Raw genomic sequence first — 23,611 nt, 5'->3', positions numbered from 1 at the left:
GCAGATGAAAGACTTCTGAGATTGTTCGGAGGTTTTGGTTAATTTAAATGCTACATAAAGTACATATCCAGAATGCCTGAGTCAGAAGTAGGTGGACTTGTAGATTCTTTGATGTTTTAATCTATCATTCAAAAGGCTTCTTCAGTTCTGAGTGGCTGGTAGATCTACTCATGACCATGAAGACATTGAGAATTGTAAAATCCTGTCTGTGACTGTTACTAAACACTTCTGATCAGCCTTTCAGTTCAAGCTCTTCATGCATTTCATTATCTCACCAGTACTGTATCTCCATTGGCCTGATTCTGGTGTGGAAGCTGCTCACATTTCCCATACCTCATGGCAACTTTTTGTTAAGTCACAATAGCTGTGTGACTCTAAGGATGGCAGTGTTGATCGGTCAGTCCACCACTTTGGTTTAGACTGAAGTATCTCAACTGTTGGGGATTATGGGTCGCCATGACATATACAGTGCCCACAGGATCTATGCTGGTGACTTTGGTGATCCTGACTCTTTCACTAGTGCCATCATGAGGTTGACATTTTTTTTTAAAAAATGTGTCCAATACTTCAGTTCATGATGAAATACCTGCTAAATATACAACATCCCCATCAGTGCCAGCTGTACTTTTCCTTCTGTGTTAATTAGCAAATGTTAGAATGTTAACATGTTAAACTCTAGTGACATTGGAAAACGACTAGCATGGCCTTAGCCTTGTTAATTGCAGACATCAGTTCCAACTGAAACGCCTATGCCCAAAAATGAGTGTCTGGACATCTTGGTTCATCAAGCACACTTCATTAGTCTTGGCAGTTACAGTTGTCCTTATTATGCGACAACCCATCTGCTTACCGATCACGATCCACTGCTGGCAACCTCTGAAAGTACCTGGAACTTAGATTTAGTATCTCTTCAGAGCAGCGCTCCAAATTTAATTCCATGAACCCCAACGCAAACAGAAACAACAATAGAACCTCTGACAAACGCTTCACATGATATGCTATCTAGTTCCTGTAGTGAAAAAGAGACAATCGTGCCCTGATTTTTTGGGTAAAATTTCATGTTGGCCTTGAAAAGCAAAGCCAAGAACCTGAATTATACAGTATTACCAACTACTCTAACTCTGTTACTAGTACTTAGTGTGCAACAAAAAGGCATTCACTATTTGCCAAGAGAATGAATTTAGGAGTCAAGATTCATCAATTGCAGAAGCTTCTCAGTTGTGGATATGTGGATAGACTAACAGAGGCTTTCTCTAGCTGTGTCTAGAGCAGAAGAGTCAATGTCAGACAGTGAGAAAGGTGTTATTACTTGTAGGTCAACACACAGAAATGACAGAACATGACACACAGTCTTCATCTTACACTTTTCCATGATAAAAGTGGATGCCACTATTGACTACATAGAGCAATGATTCCATGACAAAAAAGGGGACAAGATCGCTATAGGCTAGCTACCACATGGTAAACATCTGGTGTGTCCACAGTCTATTTGACAAACTATAGGGAACAAATCAAAAGTACTACAACACCTGATTCCAGGATGGTTTTTGGAACATCACCACCACATTTAATTTGCTCTCTTTTTTTAATTGTTTGTAGTTTTTTGTGAAAGAAAAAAACAAAATAAAGACAAATAAAAGGTTAATCCTACAAAGACATTTTTATCGCAGCTCTCTTAAAACTTGCTAACCCATAAATTCCAAATGAACCAAGTCCAATAATTGTGACACTGGAAGCAATGCATACATGTGTCAGTCTTTCTCTCCTTGACTGATAAAGAGGGATGAGGGTGTCAGGTGTGTTGGGAGGGGGCATGATATGTTGGAGGTCATACATAGTGAACGGCGAGGAGGGATGGACTGGCCCTCTGTCCCACGCCTCGACCTTTACAAGTCTTTTTTTTTTGTTTTTTTGTGACACTCTCATAGTCTCAAAAAGGAGGTTGGGAGGAGAAGCAAGGGAGGAAAGCGAGGATGTAAACTAGGACGCTGCCAATCCAGCACAGCTTTTATCTTTTCTCTTGCCGCCTGGGTTATTGGTCCTTACTGGTTCGTTCTTCGAAAAATCTTCCTCCTCTGACTGTGCTGGAGCAGTCTGGCTTCACGAATGACTGGCTGACCGGCTGCTGCAGTGTCCTCTCAGATAAAAAGTGGGTAATGGGTGAAGAGACCAGGCAGCAGCAGCAGGTTTACATGCATGAAAGAACTAAAATGTTCTAACTAGAAAAAGAAAAAATACTTTTTGGCAGACTGTTCTAATGGTCACCTTCCATGTTGGGTAACAAACACACCAAAATCATCCAAAAATTCCCTAATAATCTGGTGTCTCTTGGATTTGCCTAAAGGCCTCACTATGCTCCAACCAAAGCGCTTGTTAGAATATCAAACAGCAGCTACATCAAACCATTTTTTTTAAACTTCCAGACATAAAATCTAACAAGCACTTTGCAGCTCGTGCCGAGGCTTTAAATTTCTCTTCCGAGTGACAGACATTTAAAAAAAAAAAGAAGTTCTTGGAAACCATAAGAGGCTATGATGATGGCAGGCTTTATGCTCAGGTGTGGCCATTCAGAACAGGTTTATATACATTTCCCTTTAGATGTGATCAGACGACACGTTGTACAAACAAGTTGCAGTTGAGGCCTGCCTCAAAAAATAAGAATATGACAACCTGTAGCAGCTATAAACTCACTAGCTAACCTAGCTACGTCAAAAACCAGACAAAATACACCTTCCAGCAGCTCCTTTTATTCAATTTTTGTTTAACTCGTGCAAATATCAAGTGTCACCCGGCTTTTTGTTCACTTTGGACGGTGCTCAAACCTGGCAACCCCACTATGAGGACAGGATTTTTTTGAGATGCTGCATGCAGACACTGCACCCAGCTATAGATGGGTCAAGGAAATTGTCTTGACTTAAAACTGCTCTAAAACTGCTCATTTCTAAATATTAACATGATGTAAACTTCACCCAAAACAGGAGCATTTCAGAGGTGTTCACTTTTTTTAATAGAGAAAGTGGAGCAGTATTTCCCTGCTTCCAGAGTTTGAACTAAGCTAACGTTGCAATAAGCTGTACTTTTATATTGACAATGGCTCAAATGACTGTGTGTAAAGTGAAAAGGGTCATTCATAGCGACAAACGCACAGAAGAGAGATAACTATTTCCTGACTGCAGTTCCACTCAGCTTTACGTAGCTTCGTAGCATCTTTCAGCTAATCGTTTTCGTTTCTAGCCGACAAATTCACTGTTATGGTTCAGACAACTTTATTTCCAGCAGCAGCTGTTTTAGACACAGCTCTGATAAGAGTGAATATCGGACTAACATTTGTCTTTTAAGAAAAAGAGCACTTTTTCCCTGCTTCCAGGCGTTGTGCAGGTTGTGCTAAACTAACATTAGCCACATCACAGAACTGGGTGCAAGCATATTTAAAGCTGCAATAAGCTGTATTTTTTACATTGAGAATGACTCATAGCGACAAACGCACAGAAGAGAAGATAACTATTTCCTGACTACAGTTCCACTTAGCTTTACGTAGCTTCGTAGCATCTTTATGGTAATTGGTTTGTTTTCGGCCAACAAATTCACTGTTTTAGTCCAGTCAACTTTATTTCCAGCAGCAGCTGTTTCAGAAACAGCTCTGATAAGACTGAATGTTAGACTAATGTTTGTCTGGTAGTTGGAAATATGAAGTCAAATAAATGCTAATGTTACTCCGTGTGTGTTAACATGTAAATAGTTGTTTGCTAACATGTTCACATCATCTTGGGTGATAATATGCCTATGTTGCATTTACAGCTTGAAAAATCAATTCTTGCAGCTTTTAAAAATACAGAATATCACAGCTGTTATTTAATATAACAGGTTAGCGCTAACTAGCAATTCATCTACCGTATGCCAACATGCTAGCTTGGAGTCGGATTCCAGTCAATGTAGTGTTTACAGAGATATAAGCAAAGAGGATTGAAACCCGCCGCCTACAGCAGACTAGAGAAGATTAATGGTGCTGCTTTATCTCATCACTCAGCATGGAAGGTAACCAACGTGCCATTCTCCCAAAACTTGATGTTTAAGTGAAAACATTGTTGGAATGCATCAAGACTACTGCTGTTAAGTAGGTATAGAGAATAGGAACACAACACAGATAACCACACGCTGCGTCATAAGCAGAACTTAGAAGGGGCAATTTATCCAAATCACAAAAAAAAAAAAAAATCTATTGTTTGCTCTTAAAGGAAACCTAGCTATGTAGATGGTTTCAGTTGACTGATATATCTGCCTTTGCATAAAAACTGAAACTAACTCCATGAGAACACTGACTTAGAGGTTAAGAAGGAAAAAGTGTGTGGGGAGGGGTTTTTTTCAAAGGGACTTTTGCCTGGCATGAGTCAGTCTCTTGAAGATTGAATCCGATATGAAAAGCCAAGATGGCAGCCCAGAGATGAATGTTGATGATGATGATAATAGTGTCCTGCTGCACAAATGAGAAGCTTCAGTGAAGGTCTGGTAGGAGAACTGCGGGAACAGATTGATGCTGGTATCTGGCAACAAGTTCTCAAGGTAGGAAGGAAAGAAATGCGGGTCATGACACATTGGAGAAAAAACCCCCCAAAAATACACACACAAAAAAAAAAGAATAACGGAGAAAGAAAGGGGCAAGTGAGGGAAGTGGATAGGAACCCAGAAAGGGGGACGAACGACTGCTGTGCATCTCAGTTGTGAACGTGTTAACAGTCCAGATGAATCCAAGAAGGGAGGTGGGTACAGGACGAGATGGTGTTGGATTCTGCTGTTAGCAAGACAAGAGTCTGGACGGATACGAGAGCGTTCAACCGTTCATATAGTGATGGACTGAACACAGTTAAATGAGGGTGACGAACGAGGGGAGGAAGAGGGAGTGCCGGGACAGCACTGGTTTTGGTATACTGGTTTTGGCTGCGGTTGGTGGGTCGAGTCAGGGTTGAGGGGGCGGGGGACTCCACTGGGGGGGGGGTTGGGGGAGGATGTCTTGTCATGCAGGGGTGGGGAGAATCAAAGAGGTCTTTGCAAGGTCTTCATCTTAACTGCCGTAATGCATGGTGTTGCTGGGGATGACCATAGGTGAGGCCATGGAGATGGCCGCACCCCCCATGGTGAACTGGTTGGTGACGGGATAGTAAGTACCGCTGCTGCTGGGGCCTGATTGGCCCGTAGTGGCTCCTGGAAGAAAGAACAGAGCGATGTTCAACATCCCCACTGAAGATTCTTACATGCTGAATTTCTCTTAATGTGTGTATATTTCTGTACTGTGGTGCTTTCAGAAAGTGACATACCCTGGACAATTCCTGTGCTCATAATGGAGCCCATCCTGGAGTGGGTGTGGTTCACAATCCCTGTGTTCACTGTGACCAATCAGAGAGGAGAGCACAGTCAAGCACATGTGCATCACTACAATAGATAATTTTTGAGGCTCATATCTCTGTTCAGAATCATGTAGCTACAAAACACAGATGCCATGTAATTAGGAACCATGTGGACTGGTGAAGACCTCTAGAATGAGAACCTCTCATTCTAGAGGTCTTCACCAGTCCACATGGTTCCGAATTACATTACCAAATTGTATTATGGGAAATGGGAAATGAAGTTCTTTGGAGTTTGACTCATACTGGGGACTAAAAATGTGTGTGGCTTCTCAACTGTTGTGCCTTTCACTGTAATTTGTAAAGCAGTGTTGTTGATTTTAAATAAACTAGCTCTGGAAGAGGCACAAACATCAGAGGACTGATATTTATATTTAGTGGCATTTCTTTTCTATGAAACTAATGTACAATTAATAAACACATTTTTGTCTTTTTTCTTCAATTATAGGTTTCTCATTTGTTTGTAATATATCATGTGTACCAGTTAGAGATATTGTGATATATTGTAGATTATTTGTTATATATTGTGTACATCAGTTAGATATGATATAGTGTAGGTTAATTCTTTGTGATACATTGTGTATCGCAGAATTGTCTTGTTGTGATATACTGTTATCATGTGAAGAATATCGTCATAGTCTATTATGAGTTCATCTGTGATTCACACCCTATCATGCAGTGCTGTAGTGCTCATTAGAAACAATAGAAATCAATTGTTCTCATGCATGCCTGGTACTTCATGCTGCACTGCAGATTTCCTCTGTTGTTCTCCTATTTGTTCCCCACTAGACCAAGTTCCACAAGTTGTTGAAGAGCCAGGTGGAGTGTGATTCGTACCCAGGGGGATGAGGTTGTTGTGAGAGACTGACGTGCCGCTGCCGATGACTGTGCTGAGGTCATAAGCTGCAGGCATCCCTGGAGGAGAGAGACAAGAAACAAAGCAAAAGACATCATGAATCTGCTCGTGTTCTGCTATTCTTGGCGTGGAGCCTGGTGACACCACAAGCAAATAAGGTAGCAACATGCTGGTCTGCAGCTGTCCCCCAATCAGCAGCAGTGTTAATGACAAGGAGGGAGTTGGGTGGGAAATGGGTGGGCAAGAAAATGAAAGGCTGTCATAACTGTGATGGCAGGTGAACAGTACATAGATTCAAAATCTAGAGCTGTCACCTTTTATTCAAATCTGTCGTTCAACCATGTAATGATCTGTCCATTCGTAACTGTGTGAGGATATCTGATGCTGTTTTGATTTTTACAACTACCAGTTAATAATGTGGCTGATAAGAAAGTGAACGAGGATATTCAGGGTGATTATCTGGAAATGGTAAGACAGTCCTCTCTTTGAAGTCTGTTGCATCCTGGCTTCATTATTGGGATTTCAGCAGTGCTGTGGTGAGCTAAGCTGACATCACCAGAGTGTGGGCATCATACAACACCTCTCCTCTGGAGTTGGGATTGTGTTGATGCCAGAGGCTGACAAAAGTGGATACATGAAAATATTTTGATATGAAGTAAATTGAAATGTCTGGCATGTCCATGAGCTCGAGCATCTTTTAAACCCTGTTTGGTGTGTATGTAATGGTTAGAAGTGAGGTCCTAGGTGTGTATCATACATATACATATATAGAAGTATATGTCAGATTCTACACCAGCACCTGTCTGTCTTTGATCCAGCAGAATATGGAGCAGTTTAGAGAGTGGGACCAGCCGCTGCTATGCAGTCCTTTGGTCCAACAAAGCTGTTTGAATGGACTCTATGGAGAGTTGGTAAGTGGGGTAGCAGCTAGAGGCCCTTCTCCTGTAATCATTTTTACTTATACTTTTAAATCCTACTGACACATTTGGAAACTGGAAAATCTTAGACTTTTGAAATCAGTCATTTCTATTAAGTCGCTCTTAAATACTCACTTTCATTGTATGACTTTCTTAAATTCTTTATAAGTATAATTATTATTTATCAATACTGGATTGAATTAGTTACTCCACACAATTAGTCACTTCTGGACAATAGCATCTATATTTATGTGATTTTCTTTCCTACAGTCTGTGTCATAACATTTTTCACACTAGTGTTTTTACACTGAATAATTTCCACATTCACACAGATTCATCTTAAACATCTGCTTTCACTGTCTCTGTACGTGTGTTCGGTTCAACTCCTGCTGCCGGATTCATCTACAGCCCCTTTTCCACAGCTCCACACATCTGGCCTGGCTCACTACCCATCTTCAGTTAAGGTTAAACTATGTGTATCTTTAAGCTCTCTAGCAGTGGACTAAATTCGGTGATTAAAAATGCTTATACAAAACAATGTTGAACCGAATGTCCTTAAATTTCGGTGACACAACAGATAATCCCTAACAGAAGGAAACTGTGTATTTAGAGTAGCACTCATCTGGGGAAAAAAAAAAAAAAAACTGCTTTAGAGATGTTTCATCTACCGGTGTTATGTGTGTGTTCACCTGATACACCCATCCCCTGACTCATGCTGTAGGCCGCCCCCGTGTTCCACATGTTCTCCGATGGGGAGGTGTAGTGTGAGCCAGGAGGAGGGTTGGGGGTGGTGCCTGTGTACCTGCAAATGCATACATGCATGTTTGACATTAGAGAGACAGACAGCGCTCTCCACCTCTTTTATCTTTAATGGTACGTTCCAGACGCAGCTCTACAGTGAAGAGACCAAACTCACCTGAAAAAGGGGTTCTTCAAGTCCAGGAGATTGCTGGACTTTGATCCTGTCTGGTCCACCTGGGCAACAATACTGATGTCGTAGCTCTGTCTGTTGGCAAGGAGATCAGATTCTCATTATCTGACATATTGACTGAATGATTAGCATTCTCACTATTTGTTTTACTTTTGTGTTATTGTTATTATTAGAGGTCCAAGCATTGAAGCTGAGTTTTTGTTCTCATTCGTCTTCTGTATTTTTCTCTCCTAAAAGTGTTCATGCAGCAAAACCATAAGACCAAAAGTCACAAAAATTGGCAGGCGGGTTGCAAATTCCACCCACTGCTCAGGCACAAATAACGACACTCATTGACCTCAAGGTGACGCTGTAATAATCAAGTGTATTTTTTTGCAATTATCTCCGAAACGATCTGGACTACAGTCAAAATACTTTTATTATTCTAATCTCTTGGGTCTCTCAAGTATTTCTTCTGCTTTAAAAATATCAGATTTTTCAATTCTTCGCAATCTGCTTGGATCTTGATTATATTATATTTGTCTTTTTTCTTTTAGAATATAAACGAGAGCCTTGATGAGTAAGATGCTTTGGGGCCTTCAAGGAATAGTTCAGCATTTTAGAAAATGTGTTTATATGCTTTCTTTGAGTTACTTTGAGTTAAGACTAGTACCACTCTCATGTCTGCACTCTAAATACGAATCCACAGCCAACAGCCAGTTAGCTTAGCATAAAGACTAGAAACACCTGGAAACAAGCACCTGTAAAACTAACACATTATATCTTGTTTCTTTAATAGTGTGAAGTGTAAAAATAACATTATGGTTTTTACAGGGCGTTAAGTGCCCGACTATTTCCTGTGAATTCCTGCAGTCTTATCATCATTGTGAGGTTGCCAGGCAACGAGCAAAAACTCAGGGAAAGTTAATGCACCCATCCAAGAGACGGCTCCGCAGAATGAAGCGATAATGGAAGTGTCTACATCCAATTACGAATAAGAAAATAACACTGCAAACGTTTGGATTGTTGGAATGAAACCAAAATAGAACAACGAGGAGCCTCCAATTTAAAACACTCATGGTTTTTTATTTATATCTTGGTTAAGCTGGGTGGTGGCGTAACTGATTTTGAAGTCTATAATAACAGTCACCCTATCATGACTTTCTCCAGTTTGGTCATTTGGATATTTTTCTTACTGTACAGATAATTCTCTTTACACTTTCACTTCAGGGCCAATATTGTTTTAATTAGCGAGGACCTTTAATGTGAAATAAGTACAAAAGTGGATCACCATACACAGAACTACACTGAGCAACATACCTCTTGTTGGCTACCAGCACTGCAGTGCCGGACAGTGTATCCCCAGCTTTGGTGAAGAGGGGAGACTGCAGCAGACAGCGAACCTGGTACCAGTGGGTGAGGGGCTCTGTGGGTGCTGTGGACAGCCATACTGTCATCCTGTAGGGAGGGGTCACGAGAGGCACTCATTAAAAAAAAAAAAAAAGGCACGAGTATCTGGCATGCATGTTTTGTATTCTACATATCAGTCAGTGAGCATATGACTTACACTGATCCCATAAACGCCACATCAAACCAGAAAGCCAGGCCATGCACCAGGCCTGAGTGCATCATGTGGAACTTAAAGGGAATCTCTATCCTGGAAGCCAAAAGAACAAGGCAGCAAAAGACAGTTATTAATGAATATAAATTCAATATACTCACTCAGACAAACAAGAGCAACTGTATACACATACCTGTAGAGATCATCTTCTTTGGCCTCCAGGAAGTTGACTGTGTACTTGACCGACTTGGCCATCAGGATACGGATATCAAATGTGTCCTGTGGAGGGAGATCTGAGCTCATCATACAAGACTAAAGAAGAAAACCTGTCTCATATGTTTCAAATCCAACATCTGCATCACATCTGCGTCAGTGTCCTAATCTGTTCAGAAGTCAAACTCAAGACATTGAACATTTGAAAAAATAGGGGTCTGTATGTTAGGTACGTACCACGATTGGCTGGCGGAAATACTCGTCCACTGCTGCCCCCCGCAGGGCAGAGAGGTCTACACCGTGGAAGGAGGGCTGGTACCTGAGGGACCAAAAAAAAATGAGAAAGTCAGATTCAACATCCTCCTCCATCAGGAAAATCATCCCATCACTTGTTTATGACTCGAATGCGAACCAAAACAGCTTTTTACAGCATTTTTCTGCACAACTTTCCTGTCAATCATAGAACTCTACAACTTATTGATGAAAATGTTCCCCTTGAATCCCCGTACTTCTAAAAATGATAAACATGACTACTTATGCTGTGCTGTGTAAATGTTTTATACTATAATTATTGTGGTACTCTAACTACTACTGAGCCATCCTGTATATTACAACTTTGTTACACTGCAAAAGGATAGAATATAAAATACACTGGACACCAGGTCAGTAGTTAAAAGCTTAGGACAGTTGACTGGTAATGATTTTAACTGCAGTGTTGGTGTCTTTTTTGTGGACTTTACACACCTATTCATGTTTTTAATACATGTTTGGACTTCTTTTGGGCACTTTTTGTAAAAGAGGCAGAACTGAAATGTAACAGAGTGTGCTGTGGCAGATGCTAATGAAAATGACCGTAGTGATAGATATAATTGACTCAAACCAGCTGACTGACTTCTGTTTGTCACGTCAACTAAACACTGCTATACAAACTAAACCAGTCTGAAGTATAACAGAAGAACTTATTTGCTGTGTCAACATGAGGTGACGCATTCAGAACTCTGTTTGTTTGAGTTCTTCAGTGCCACTAATGTGTAAATCCAGCAGCTGATGCCTCTGAATTAGGAACTCTCCACAAGGCTGAATAAACACCTCTTGACAGTTCCATCAAACAAGGAGCACTGGGAGCTCTACTGAGCAGGATTTTAAAGAAAGAGCTATTGTAAGTGTTTCTGTTAATATACCCACCTTCTGTACATGTACTTTACTAGAGTCTATGTAAAACTGTTTGGGCAAGATTTGCTTCGATTCATCAGCTGGAACTACCTCCTGCTTTTCTACCTTTAATAAAAAAACACATTGCACATGTGGCATCACCAGTGGTTTCATAATCAGAGTGCTCCCTGCTCAGTAAGCTCAGTGTCGCCTCAGATTAGCTTCAAGTGTGTGAGGATGGTGTTAAGAAGAAGTGCAGCAGTAGACTTTAAATACTGACTAATAAAACTGCATTACAATGACAGTTGATCTATGGGCCTGTTTTCACTGCAGAAGCCTTTATCCATTTTCATCTTGTGTTTCCACTCCTCTTCACTCACTAACTGAGGCTCAGCTCAGGAGGTGATACTAAATACACCTTCAGCAGTGACAATGGTTTACTGCAGAGGTTGATGCTGTGCTGTCAATTGAGATTGGTCAAGTGAATGCATCGTCACATCTCAAGTAAGCACTGTGTTACTGCTGCACCTGTATCCACTGCAACTACCACTCATTTAAAAAGAAGAGCAGCTGTACAGAAGTACAGAAGTACAGAAGAGAAGAGAGGAGCAGAATGAAGTAGACATATTTCAATGTTTCATAGTTCCATCCCCACCCTTCATCCCCAACCCCCCCAATCCTCCTCACCAGAAGTTGGCCTTGGTGAACTGCTCCATGTAGAGCTGCTCGTCTGTGAAGGGAGCCAGGTGGACATCGCCGATGGTAGGGAACATTTTACCTGTAACACACACACCCCCACACACACAGAGATTAGGCCACTCAGCAACAGTAACACACTGCCAGCAATAACAACAGAATGACATTTGACAGGTGGTAGGTGTTCCTGCTGCTTCTCACCGTTGGGTTTGAGGAACTTCTTGGCGTGCAGGTAGCTCTCCAGCATGCGCTCATTGAACAGCATGTAGCCCATGGGCTCTGAGATGATGATGTCGACCTGCTCGGGCAGCGTCACCTCCTCCACCTTCCCCGGGATGACCACCACGCGCTCCCCTAAACGGTTACTGTTCACCAGCACCTGCGAGGCGAAGGAAGGTATTAATCGGAGGCAAGTCGCTGGTATTAGCAGTAAGTGTGTGTGTGTGTGTGTGTGTGTGTGTGTGTGTGTGTGTGTGTGTGTGTGCGCGGACCTCGGCGTGCTGTGCCATGGTGCTGGCCTCCACTGCATAGACCTTCCTGGCTCCAGCTTGGGCTGCGAAGAAAGAGAGGATCCCCGAGCCGCAACCGACATCCAGCACCACCTGCGGAGAACGGGAAGCACCACTGTTACACCTACGGTTTCCATCCAAACGCTGAGGAAACCTTCCATAAACTTTGGATAAGAAATGTCAAAGCATTTCCATCTGCTGACATGGAACCAATAAATAACTCAATCAATCAATAGCAAAAATACACCAGAAAATACATCTTTTGATATTAGCCAATTTTAACTGCTTCTCATCTTATTTTGGTAAATAAAAAGGCTTTTATCCTCGGAAATTATTTAAACTGATTAAATGTCTCATTAAAAACATAACTGACACATTCATTGAAAAATAAAAAACTCTAGCTTCTGATTCTTTGTCTTCTGGTCTTTAGCAACATTTCAGTGCTTTCTGTCACTTCTAAGCTGTGAGCCTCTTTCTCAACACGTTTTCTTCCTGAGGAGGGCTGAAGGTGGAACTCCACTGATCACATCACATTGACACATCAGACATGAAAGAACAGAGGCAGCAGAGAGGGGCAGAGAGGGGCCCACATGTAGAAAATGTGATAAAATGAACGTGCGTCAAGATGTCACGGTGTTGTTTTGATGTGCTGTCGGCTACAACGCCTTCATAAATGAATCATTCGTGAGTTCCGGTGAGTGAAACCCTGTTTGCACCATTAATGTGAGGTCAAGCAGAGTGCAGCGTTGTGTGTAGATGTGTGTGCAGATACCACATACCTTGTCCTTGAAGTCAGTGTGGTTCTGGAGGATCGCCCGTTGGTAGGTTCCTGTCCTAACGTAGTCCTGCATCATGTTCTGTTGCTGGGAGAGGTAGCCATAAAACTGCACACACACACACACACACACACATGGAAAACGAGGGTAGTTTTTAATATTTTTGCATGTTTTCGAGTGTTTTACCATCACACAGCAAGCAAAGTCAAATAAATCATTTCTAACTGATCCGTTGAACTGAGAGCATCAAATATCTCCGTGTCTCGTAGTCTAAGCCTGTTTTCTTAAAGAATAGAAGGGTTTCATATTTCATTTCCTGTAAATTCTTCACAGTAAACATCTCCATTTATTTAGTAATGAAGAGGGAAATGTTGGGTTTGCATTAGCGGTAACTCCACCGCTCTGATTCTGCTGCCTTTCATTAGGCTTCCTGAAGATGGCCAATCAGAACAGAGTGGGCTGATTGGGAGAGACAGGAGCTAAAACTGCCAGTATAAGATAAGTAAACTGTGTAAATCATGTAAAGCTAGTCTGGTGGAGTCCAAGAATAAAAATATAGAACTAGAAATTTGCATATGTAATTAGTAAAGACGTACAAGAAGATGTAAAGTGATTTCCAGATTTCCAGTAAATAATATGTATCCATGGGAATCGTACGTCTATGAGCTGATCAATTCTTTTTATCCACGATGGCATGTTTTTCTGAAAGTTGCACATTGAAAATCGATGTTGTTGCAGGATGACGGCTAATTAATCAGCTGAATATCAAGCAATGACTATTATTAAATCTTTTACTTTCTGATCTCCAACACAACAAACTCTTTACAACCCTCACTCATGTCTCAACCGTTGTCTTCCTGAAACAAGTCGCTCACTTCCAGAACGAGACTTCTCCTTAAACCAGACTTGGATAAACACCAGATCAAGTGAAAGGTAAAGAAAAAACCCTTTATCCTTCTATAGGATTTTTTCCATAATAGTCTGAGTGTGTAGGATTACATTACAGTCTAAACGGTTGCCCCCTTCAGTCACTTGGACACACAAAACTGAAAACATGTGGTTCAGATTAAAAAATACTTAAAAAAAGTTTCCCGCTTAAAAAAAAAAAAAAAAAAAAAAAAGTCAGTACAGAGGTCCTAAAGCTGATCCAGCTGTGCCGTCATCATCGAAGACAGAGGTCCGTTTTTCTCCCAAGAAAACCCTGTTTCCTCATTTCCTGTCTCCTCATGTCTTTAGTTGGAAGATGAAGGAAAAATACACAGGAGAAGGAAACGCGTCCGGACTTCACCACACAGCTCTGTCCACACGCACAACTCATCAAATCCACCAGGGGGACAGACTAGCAAGTCCGTCTGGGGTGCAGACTTTAGACTTTGCTCAGAAAATTACCCACAACCCTGCAGCAATAGCCTATGACATAACAATTTTAAATAAAATACTACTTTAGTATTACTTTTAATATCTGGTTTTGTTTCATCAAATCTTCTCTTTATCATTTTTATTTTCCTTTTACTCACTTTATCTTATAGTGACTATTATTTATTTATTATATATGATTTATCTTTTATTTCCTCATTTTCCTCACTTCCTGTTTTTATCGAGTCATTATCTATAACAGTCATTTGCGGTTTGTGTGTGGGTTGGGACAGGATGTGTGTGTGGGGTTTTTCTTAATATGTAAAGTATTTTACAAAAAGTATGATTGATTAATTGGCTTTGTAAAATATTTACTTTTAAAAAGCTAGATAAATGAATTGATGTAGTGAGTGTGGTGAATGTACACACACAATGATTGGTCTATAAGCTTAACGAGGATTTGTTTATTATAATCTGTTAAACTAGACGGTTAAAGTCATTTTTTGGTCTGTCCCCAGTTGAGGATTTAATATGAACATTAGCAGAAAAGGGAGAATCTCACTGTGCATTCTGACCAGATGTGTTGATATTGAATCAGCAGGGCAGCTCATATGTAAGCTGTTAGAAACCATTCACCAAAACACTTTGAAATGAGTTGCAGGGTCAGGAATTTCTATTTATCTCCATGGAAACACTGGAGGTCCTCAGTCCTGTCTCAGAGCCCTTATATTTTTTGTTTGAATCCCCATGCAGCCCAGCATCCTCACACACTTTTTATGAGGACAGTGAACGCATCACAAGCACGTTTGTTTCACCCCTGGATGCAATCAAGTAAAGTGGGATGTGCCCCCTGCTGTTTGTGTTAACAAAAAAAAGGGGGAGACACTGGCTTAAAAGCTTAGTGTGATGCTGTCTGACACCAATATGACTGACAGCGCAGTGATGTTTCTGCTTTATGCAAATGTGGATTCAAAATGAAATTATCTGATATGCAAATAATTTTGTCTATGTAGACAGAGGGTCACCACATGTACACTGATATGCAAAAACTAAAAGAGAAACCAGGACAGAGCCAATGAGAATCATAATATTTACTCTTAGATGAACATTTTTGAAGTTCCAAAGAAGTGGATCATAAAAATAAGTCAAACAACAGTTTGAAGCTTTTTCTGATTGAATATTCCTAATAAATAAAAGTTGTGGAACTATCAATAATCTGATGGTAGGTATGGTGGTAAGTATTAAGGAATAACTGCTTTGAAAAAAAAGCCTCAAATAAAACATTCTGATGTTTGTGAGAATATGAACTCTGTGTTTACTCTCATGGTTTCAACCATCTTTTTTTTAAGGACCACAAGAGACCCAGGGAAGTAGGTGTGTGTGTGCACTTGTGTATATATTTCTCTCACCTGGAAGTACTGTACAGCAGAGGACTCCTCTGTTCTGTCACTAAAGACTGACCGCTCGCCAAGATGCCCACGGCAGTTCTTCAGGAGGTTATAAAAGGACTGAAAGTCTGAATGTAAACACACAAACAACAACCACAGGTCATACTTTGTAGTGGATCCACTACACCAGAGATAGAATAATGTACACATAGAGTGCTGCACTGAAGCTTTAGAGTACACAGATGTTATTCACTGGTTTGGTTCTAAATCAATGACTGAGTTTTAAATGCTGACTTGTGAACAGTGTGCTGTTTTTCACATGTAGTCCTCCCATGGACTATGATTGTATCAGCAACCAGTTTTCCTTTCAAGTTTATTGTAAACTTGTATCATGAAGCTCACATTGGCATAATTAAGAAGTTAGCTTCAGGGGAAATATCAGAAATCCTTTTTGCTGTAGCCAATGGAGTGTGTCAGTGCATGTTTGATTGACAGAAACTATACCATGGATGTATTATAAGAGCTGGGTACAGGACATTCTATACTATACTATATACACTATTCTATACTGTTCTACTATAAGAATTGCTCAGCTGGAACTTTCTCGGATTGAGGAAAGTTTTACAAATATAAAACCTCCATGGATAAAAATTCTTAATAGAAAGAGCCATAATTGACCCTGATTGCTATTTGAGGTGACCTGTAAACAGTTTTATAGACGTCTCTTTAAAAATGGTAGCTTATGAGGCAAATGCTGCCATATCATCATATCATGATGACCACTGGGGGGAAAAATCGGTGCCCTATCAGCTCTAATAATACATGTATGAACTAGACACAAAGCAAACAAACTTGTGCTGTTGCTGCTTGTCATAGACAGTGTGTTGTTAGCAGTGATAATGAAGAGAAGGAACCACAGCAGCCTCTAACACGAACAAAGTGACATTTGCAGGTATGTTTACAGGCTGTTTAAAGTGCTGTGGATGAGCAGCTAATTAACTATCTAGCCTGCTAACTGACAGTGGCAGTGCTGCGACAAGCTCACTTTGGTAAACTGTTTGTCTGTCACTTTAGAATAGGTTTATAATAAAGAATATCTATCTCAGAAAATGACATAAAGCAGCGTCCTTACATTGAGGTGTGTGAGCTCGGTCCTACAAAGTGTACTTGGGTGTGTTTTTGTGTGTACCTGCAGGTGAGGAGAACTGCAGCAGGACGCTGTTACAGCCCAGTGTGATGATGAATGACTGCTTCCCCACGCGGCTGCACTCCGTCTCCCTGGAAACCGAACACTTGAATACACTCGCCTCCTCTCCTCGAAAGAAAGGGAAGGGATGCATGTTAGGGTGGCATGAGACGTCATATTCCAAAATAAAAGACAAAAAAAAACAAATAGAGTATGCCGCATGATGCTCAAACTTTGGCTTTGGTGGATAAATTCAATGATGATCCTCTAGTTGTGGTAGTACAGAGCACTGAAAAGTTTGAAGGAAACGGCAGTAACTGATTTGAAAATGCACACTTTCAGTTTTTAAAGACTGTCTTGATGTTTTTTCAGTTGCCAGCATTTTTTTCTTGGCAGCAGAACACTTCTCTTCCTGCTATTCACGCGTTTATCCTGACATTTCAGTTTGAGATTCGACACAACCTGCTCCTGTGTGGGAGAGCTGAATACAATGCAGCCTCAGCCTCTTTATCATCTCCTACAGCTACACACACACACACACACACACACACACACACACACACACACACACACACACACACACACACACACACACACACACACACACACACACACACACACACACACACACACACACACACACACACACACACACACACACACACACACACACACACACACACACACACAGGATATCCACAAATGCTGAAATGTAGTTTTTTTAAAGAGCTTTGAAAATTGAGCATTAACAGGAATGTAAATGTCCAGTAAAAGTCTAGGTGAGATTATTCCACACCTGCTGATGGTATCAGTCTCTTTCTGTTTCAGTTCCCATTTGCATAGATTTCTATGTCTGCGTATGATGCCTAAATGTCCTGTTACAAGCCTGAATGAACCTTGGGGTTAAAAAAATACATGTAACATTTTTCTTTAATTGTTAACAAATCCCATAAGATGTCCCAAAACCAACAATGTGTTAGACTGACTCAATATTTTTTGACTTCCCTACTCTCAACCTCAAACCCGTTAGTTCCTAATGAAGAAGGAAGTCTCAAAAAAATGTTTCAGCTGCCCACTGTAGTTTTTAGCAAATGTTACTCAAACAGGAGGGAATGGAGCATTTAATGGGGACTACTTCCAGTGGCGTATGAATTTGTCTTTGGTGAGTATTTGGTGGGTGTTTCCTGCAGCAGAATGGTGTAGGTGTACATCAAGTCTAAATAAACTACAGTGGAAGCATTATGGAGGCTGGTTTTCACATGGTGCAATAATGAATGATGAATGTGTGCTGACAGCAGCAGCAGGAAGGCAAACGACACAAACATGTTATTGTAGTGATCTTTTTAGATTCTAAGCTTTTCTAACAAGGTAATATGTTCATTATGAGTGAGTGGCAGCTTGGAACATTCATATGTAACACACCTCACAGAATAACTGTAATATGCTCTATGCAAATACTCCTCTAGGTAGGAAAAACATCATGGTCGTACAGCAGGCCCGCTGTGGACTCACAAAGCAGCCTGAGTTAATCCAGCATCTACTAAAGGATTAAGGGGAGCGCTTCAGATTTAGCGAGATGCATCTTCTGGGAAGAACGCCAGCCGTGCTCCTCGGTTCTCTTCTCAACCGCTTAAGACACTTGGCAACAATGTGAGAAAACAGATCCACTGTATGATGGCACTGGTGAGTTACAGCTCCAGTCAATGACCTCGACAACGATGATACACCAACACAGGCAGGTGATTTATATTGTGATGTTCCCAATAGACATATTTGTCCTCATCAAACATGCAGTAGCAACTTGATTGTGTCCATAAAGCAAGATTATCAAATATAATGTCTTAACAAAGCTGTTCACTTGAGAAATTAGAGATGGTAGAGGTGTTGTAAAGGTGTTTAAATTCAAATAATTCACTGTATACCTCAGTAACTCCCACAGGATACAATGAAGTGATACACCAACAATTTATCATTGCATTCCCATAAAGCTAGGGAACTCACAAAAGGTAGATTTTAAAAAGAATGGACAAAATGGAAGCAACCGTAGCTGGGTGATACTGATATTTAGTCCTTATGTGTGTCAACTAAGTATGGGTTTCCATTTTGGATCAAGTTCCCGGTCAATAACACCCAAGTCACTAACATTTCATCTCTCCTCACATTTTTTTATTTATTTGCAAGACCCAATTGAAAACATATAGGTTGCAGGGTTTGTTTTTTCAGCTATTTTTATCCGACTGTCAGATTAGATCAGCTGTAGTCAATTACTGTTAAGCTAAGGGAAAAGTGGGTCTATTCTGTGGTTAATGTGCTCTGCAGCTGGTGTCTCTATTCAGACGAAAATTGTGCGTGAAAAGACAGATCACTCTGTAGCACCACTGTATGACACCAATGGACTGTTTTTTGTAGTTCAACGGGGATCAGTGCTTGTTCCAGTCTAGAGCCGTGATCTAAGTAAGTTAACGTCAATTTAAGAATCCAATTTTCAGGTTGTGAACATTAAAAACTGCTGTGTTTGTGCCTACTCAGCCAACAAAGGATGATTGGACATCTTCAAGTTGAAGTAATTTTAGCCTTCTGTTACTTGCAAACATTGAAAGCTAAACCTTATGACATTCAAGAAGACATTTTATCAGAGGGTTCGATACTGGGTTTGAATTTGACAAAATATCAAACCCCCTTGTGCCAATCTGCAAAAATGTTGGATACTACATTTCCCATAATGCAACCATCAATATGTTTTTGTTGATGGCTCCCTGCCTGGAAATGCCCACATTTTTAACTCTACCCCTCCAATTTGTAACACAGACTTTCTGTTAGAACCGTGTATTATAATAACGTCCTAATAAAATAATCTTACCGGGACTTGGTTACAGTGGCTTCAAACTAAGTAAGGATCCTTCACCCTGGCACCACCATCCAGTTACTCCTGGGGGATCCTGAGGTTTTCCTAGACCAGACGAGCTATATAGTCCCTCTAGCAGGTTCTGGGTCTGCCCCAGGGTTTCCCACCAGTTGGACATACCTGGAACATCTCCAGAAGGAGGCATGCTAACCAGGTGCCCAAACCACCTTAACTCTTTTCTCATCACAACAGGTCGGTACAACGCTGGCAGTGCTGCTCATGCTGCACTGATCTGCCGGTTAACGCCACGATCCATCTTACCCTCACTTGGGAACAAGCCCCTGAAATACAACAAATCACTGAGTGAGAACTCCACCTTTTTCTAGCACAGCGCTCAGATTTGGAGATAATGACTCTCATCCTGGCGCTTCACATTCCAATGAAAGCCATCCTGGTCCCTGCTGGAGGTCATGGTGTGTTGAAGCCAACAGAACTACATCTTCTGACACCCTCCTTCTGGTTGCTCCTTGAACTCGACGAAAATCACGTACTGAATCAGTGTTAAGGGACAACCCTGGCACAGGTCAACACTCACTGAGGACAAGCCTGACTTTCTGCTGAGAAAGCAAACATGGCTCTCACTGAGGTTATGCAAGGACCAAAAGACACGCAAGCAACTACCCCGGTACCCCATACCCCATCTATAGCACCGCTCACAAAGTGCCCCAAGGGACACAGTCGTAAGCCTTCTCCAAGTCCACAAAGCACATGCTGACTGGATGTGCTAACGCCAATGACCTTTCAAGTATCCTTGCAAGGGTGAAGAGCTGGTCCCCTGCTCCACACACAGGACAAAATCTGTATTGTTCCTCTTGAATTCGGGGATCGACAATCGGGCGGAGCTTCCTCTTGAGCACATTGGCATACGTGAATCTAATCAACACCTCAAGTCTTGCCAGTGAAGAGCTTTTTGGGTACCCCAGAGACCTCTTCCAGGGATATGAGTGAGGCTTTCCCCAAGTCGTCCAACTCCCGCTGCTCCACAGAGGGCATGTCTATCAGGTTTAGGAGATCCTCAAAGTGTTACATCCACCCTTTCACTGCCCAGCAATGTCAACCGTCAAACTAAATAAAGCTTCTCTAGAGCCACAGAAGACATTATTATACAACTATCTTTGCAGGCTGAGTGGTACTAAGTATGACAATTAATCTGACCTCTATGTGGAAAATGCTGACATCTCTTTTCCTCCCTTCACTTCTGCAATTCAACAAGAAATGAGCCTTCTGGACCGATGATATGTTGAACCTTTAGTAAATGTGTCAGTGAAGCTGTCTTCTTTGAACTGGATCCACTTTTCTTATTTCCCACTGCTTTCATTTTCCTGCTGTCTCAACCACACTGCCACAGTCACAGCTCAGCTCAGGCGTCAAAGGGAGAGACAGATGTGATGATTGGTTTTCGGGCTCTACATCATGGATACACATGTACATGACAAGACAGGACACAGCAACACGACTACATGTCAGTATGCTGCTGACAGCTTAACTCCAGTCCGAATAAATGGCTTTAGACTGGTTATTTAATGAGAGAAATGCAGATCTCAACATGACAAAATGTGAAAAGCAGGAGAAGTGGCATTGAAGCCCTGGGTAGGCTCGGTCAGACCACAAAATGACAGAAACACACTAAATAATTAAGTATTATGAAGAGATTTCATGTTTTAAAAGCAGAATATCGTATTGTTAACTTTCACAGTGCAGAGGAAAGCCTTAACAGAGCATATAACAACGTGTCAAGGTTGCTTAAACTAAACAAAATTACCTGCACTAATTAACATCATGTTCAGTCAAAATTTAGACTCTCCTCCTTGAAAGTCTGACTTGATTCATTATCTGATTTAAATCAACCAGCTAGGCATGAGTGAGCTACAGCTTGAGAAACCCTCTGCCTGACAAAAATGGTGAATGGCGGTCACATTTGAGCTCCGTTTGCAACATATGAACGAGAGAGCAGAGCACAGAAGTTCAGGACGCTGCATGAACACAAGTGACCTCTACTCTCAATGCAAATAATAAGCTGATACACCAGATGGCTTCTGAGTAAAGACCGTTACAGCTGAGGTTGTAAAAACACCAACCTGAACAACTGCAGATTCATTTAAATACTGCTCATTTCCACAAGTTAACAACCCACATGTTTAAACGAAAAAAATCACTGTCCTAAACGGCTAATCATTTTCATGAATATATTTTTCAGTGGCAACAATTTTTAAATCTATCTAAATATACACACTTGGATGGTTTCAAGTGTTTCAATTTGTTGCTGAGAAATTACATTATAGTACAAATATGGAACTTTCAGTAGCTATTAACATTCTACTTACTATACTATACTTATCTTCAGTATGGACACTTTTACTTTTCAATGGACCTACTTTTCCACGGGGATAAATTCAATTTGATCTTTTTGTGTACCCCTATAGAGACATGTGTGACGATTCTCTCAGTGCCATGCTTTTCTCTTAACTTGTGCATCACAGTAGAGGTGGCTAGCAGAGCAGCTGTTTCTTTTCAGCGGGACATCCCATTGAATAAGAAAAGCTGGTGCACGCAAGAGAAAAAAGGAGGCGGCGGAGCACCCGGGTATTGTCCCAATGAGAACAAAGATGAATGCATAAGTAATGAGGGCCCGGTTCTCGCTACACCACCCAAAGCGCCAAAACAGATATCACCCCCCCAAAAAAGTAAAAGCATCAAAAGTTGAAATGTTTACTGCTCTTATAAAGGAAAGGTGTACTGGTGAAATATAATGCTGCAGCAGCCGGCTGGACTGCAGCGCAGAGTGGCGGGTCGGGGAGTGATGCCCTCTGCTGCTGCTCCAAAACAACCCGGAGGGGCTAATTCTCCCGCTACACAATCAAATAACATTACTCTTGGGGATAAAATGGGATATGTTAGTTTACGAAGTCACTGGACATGTTCAGGAGCCTAAATAAATGTAACTGGAAGAGCAAAAAATAGGTGCACTGTGACCAGGTGGGCTGGTGCTGCTGCTGAAGCAGGCTAGTGGCATTGTTTAACTAGCATTAAACTACACGTTACTTAGCTGCCCTGCTTATTGGGCTCACTAACTAACAAACGTTGTGTGTGTGGCGAAACATTTTCAGACGAGTGAACTTATGTGGAAGCTAAAACGAGAAAGTTAACCAGCCCCAAGCATCGTCCGACGGTCATTTTTTGACTTTTAAGGTCTCCCTCGTGATGAACAGTGGGATGCGACGTGGTCTCAAGACGGGCTAGCTTCTTGGTAGCTAATGCTCCGTACAGTCGGATTAGCTGCATTAGCGTTAGCATTAGCATTGGCAGTTAAGGCAGGCCGAACATCCGAAGATCCCGCTGCGGGGAAAAGGTCAACTCACCATTGGAGAGATTGATGAGGGCAGCATCTTGTGAGGTTTTTACTTCTAACCGCAGCGGCTGCTGTTCTGAGTGTCGCTGTATGTCTCCGTTCGCGTCTCCGATGGACAGGAGCCGCACGCCGGGGAACACCGAGACCGCCATCTTCGATCTGGAAGTAGAGACAGGTCGGTCGGTGGCGCTCACATCCAACCGACCGCGCACTGCTCTCTGCTGGAGGCGAAGCTGGGCACCAACACGAGGAGCCGCTCCAACAGCGCCACCTACGCGGCACACAGCGGGCAGTGGATAAACAAAAGAGCTGGGACAGAGAATTATATAAGATTTTACAAATGGGGAACTTTACTACTTTAAAGGGAAATGACACGTATTTCTTCAAAATGTGGGAACCAGTTTTAGTTTACCATAAGACTTATTATAGAAAGGTTGA

At 41.5% G+C, this 23,611-nt stretch overlaps 2 protein-coding genes across 4 annotated transcripts in view; one reads left to right on the top strand and one right to left on the bottom strand.

Moving 5' to 3' along the window:
* LOC128379506 (uncharacterized) overlaps nt 1-23,611 on the top strand; it is a 388,452-nt gene that overhangs the window by 303,433 nt on the left and 61,408 nt on the right. The gene's annotated exons all lie outside the window — the stretch shown is intronic.
* Nucleotides 1,287-23,360, bottom strand: carm1 (coactivator-associated arginine methyltransferase 1). 3 transcript variants are annotated; one of them, XM_053339114.1, is made up of 16 exons: nt 23,184-23,360; nt 16,923-17,048; nt 15,755-15,861; nt 12,993-13,097; nt 12,196-12,306; nt 11,906-12,083; nt 11,696-11,786; nt 10,094-10,175; nt 9,837-9,922; nt 9,650-9,739; nt 9,403-9,540; nt 8,089-8,178; nt 7,862-7,974; nt 6,129-6,314; nt 5,313-5,381; nt 1,287-5,199 (listed from the first exon to the last, which is right to left on the bottom strand). In XM_053339114.1, exons 1-16 carry the CDS (start codon nt 23,323-23,325, stop codon nt 5,060-5,062), a joined length of 1,854 nt encoding a protein of 617 aa, XP_053195089.1. In that variant the 5' UTR covers nt 23,326-23,360; the 3' UTR covers nt 1,287-5,059. The 3 variants fall into 3 exon arrangements, with proteins under 3 accessions (XP_053195089.1, XP_053195091.1, XP_053195090.1); XM_053339116.1 differs by having other exon boundaries at nt 6,237-6,314; XM_053339115.1 differs by having other exon boundaries at nt 16,923-17,045.

Source organism: Scomber japonicus, chromosome 18 (genome assembly GCF_027409825.1).
Source record: "Scomber japonicus isolate fScoJap1 chromosome 18, fScoJap1.pri, whole genome shotgun sequence".
NCBI classification, from domain to species: Eukaryota; Metazoa; Chordata; class Actinopteri; order Scombriformes; family Scombridae; genus Scomber; species Scomber japonicus.
Note: the sequence above shows the minus strand (reverse complement) of the source record. Positions and strands in the feature narration are given on the sequence as shown.

Excerpts from the sequence above, each read along its gene's own strand:
- carm1 (XM_053339114.1), bottom strand. The coding sequence starts at position 23,325 with ATGGCGGTCTCGGTGTTCCCCGGCGTGCGGCTCCTGTCCATCGGAGAC. Across the intron at positions 8,179-9,402 it reads GTGCTGGTAGCCAACAAGAG|ACAGAGCTACGACATCAGTA; the intron begins GTATGTTGCTCA and ends CCTTGCCAACAG. Across the intron at positions 7,975-8,088 it reads TTGAAGAACCCCTTTTTCAG|GTACACAGGCACCACCCCCA; the intron begins GTGAGTTTGGTC and ends ATGCATTTGCAG.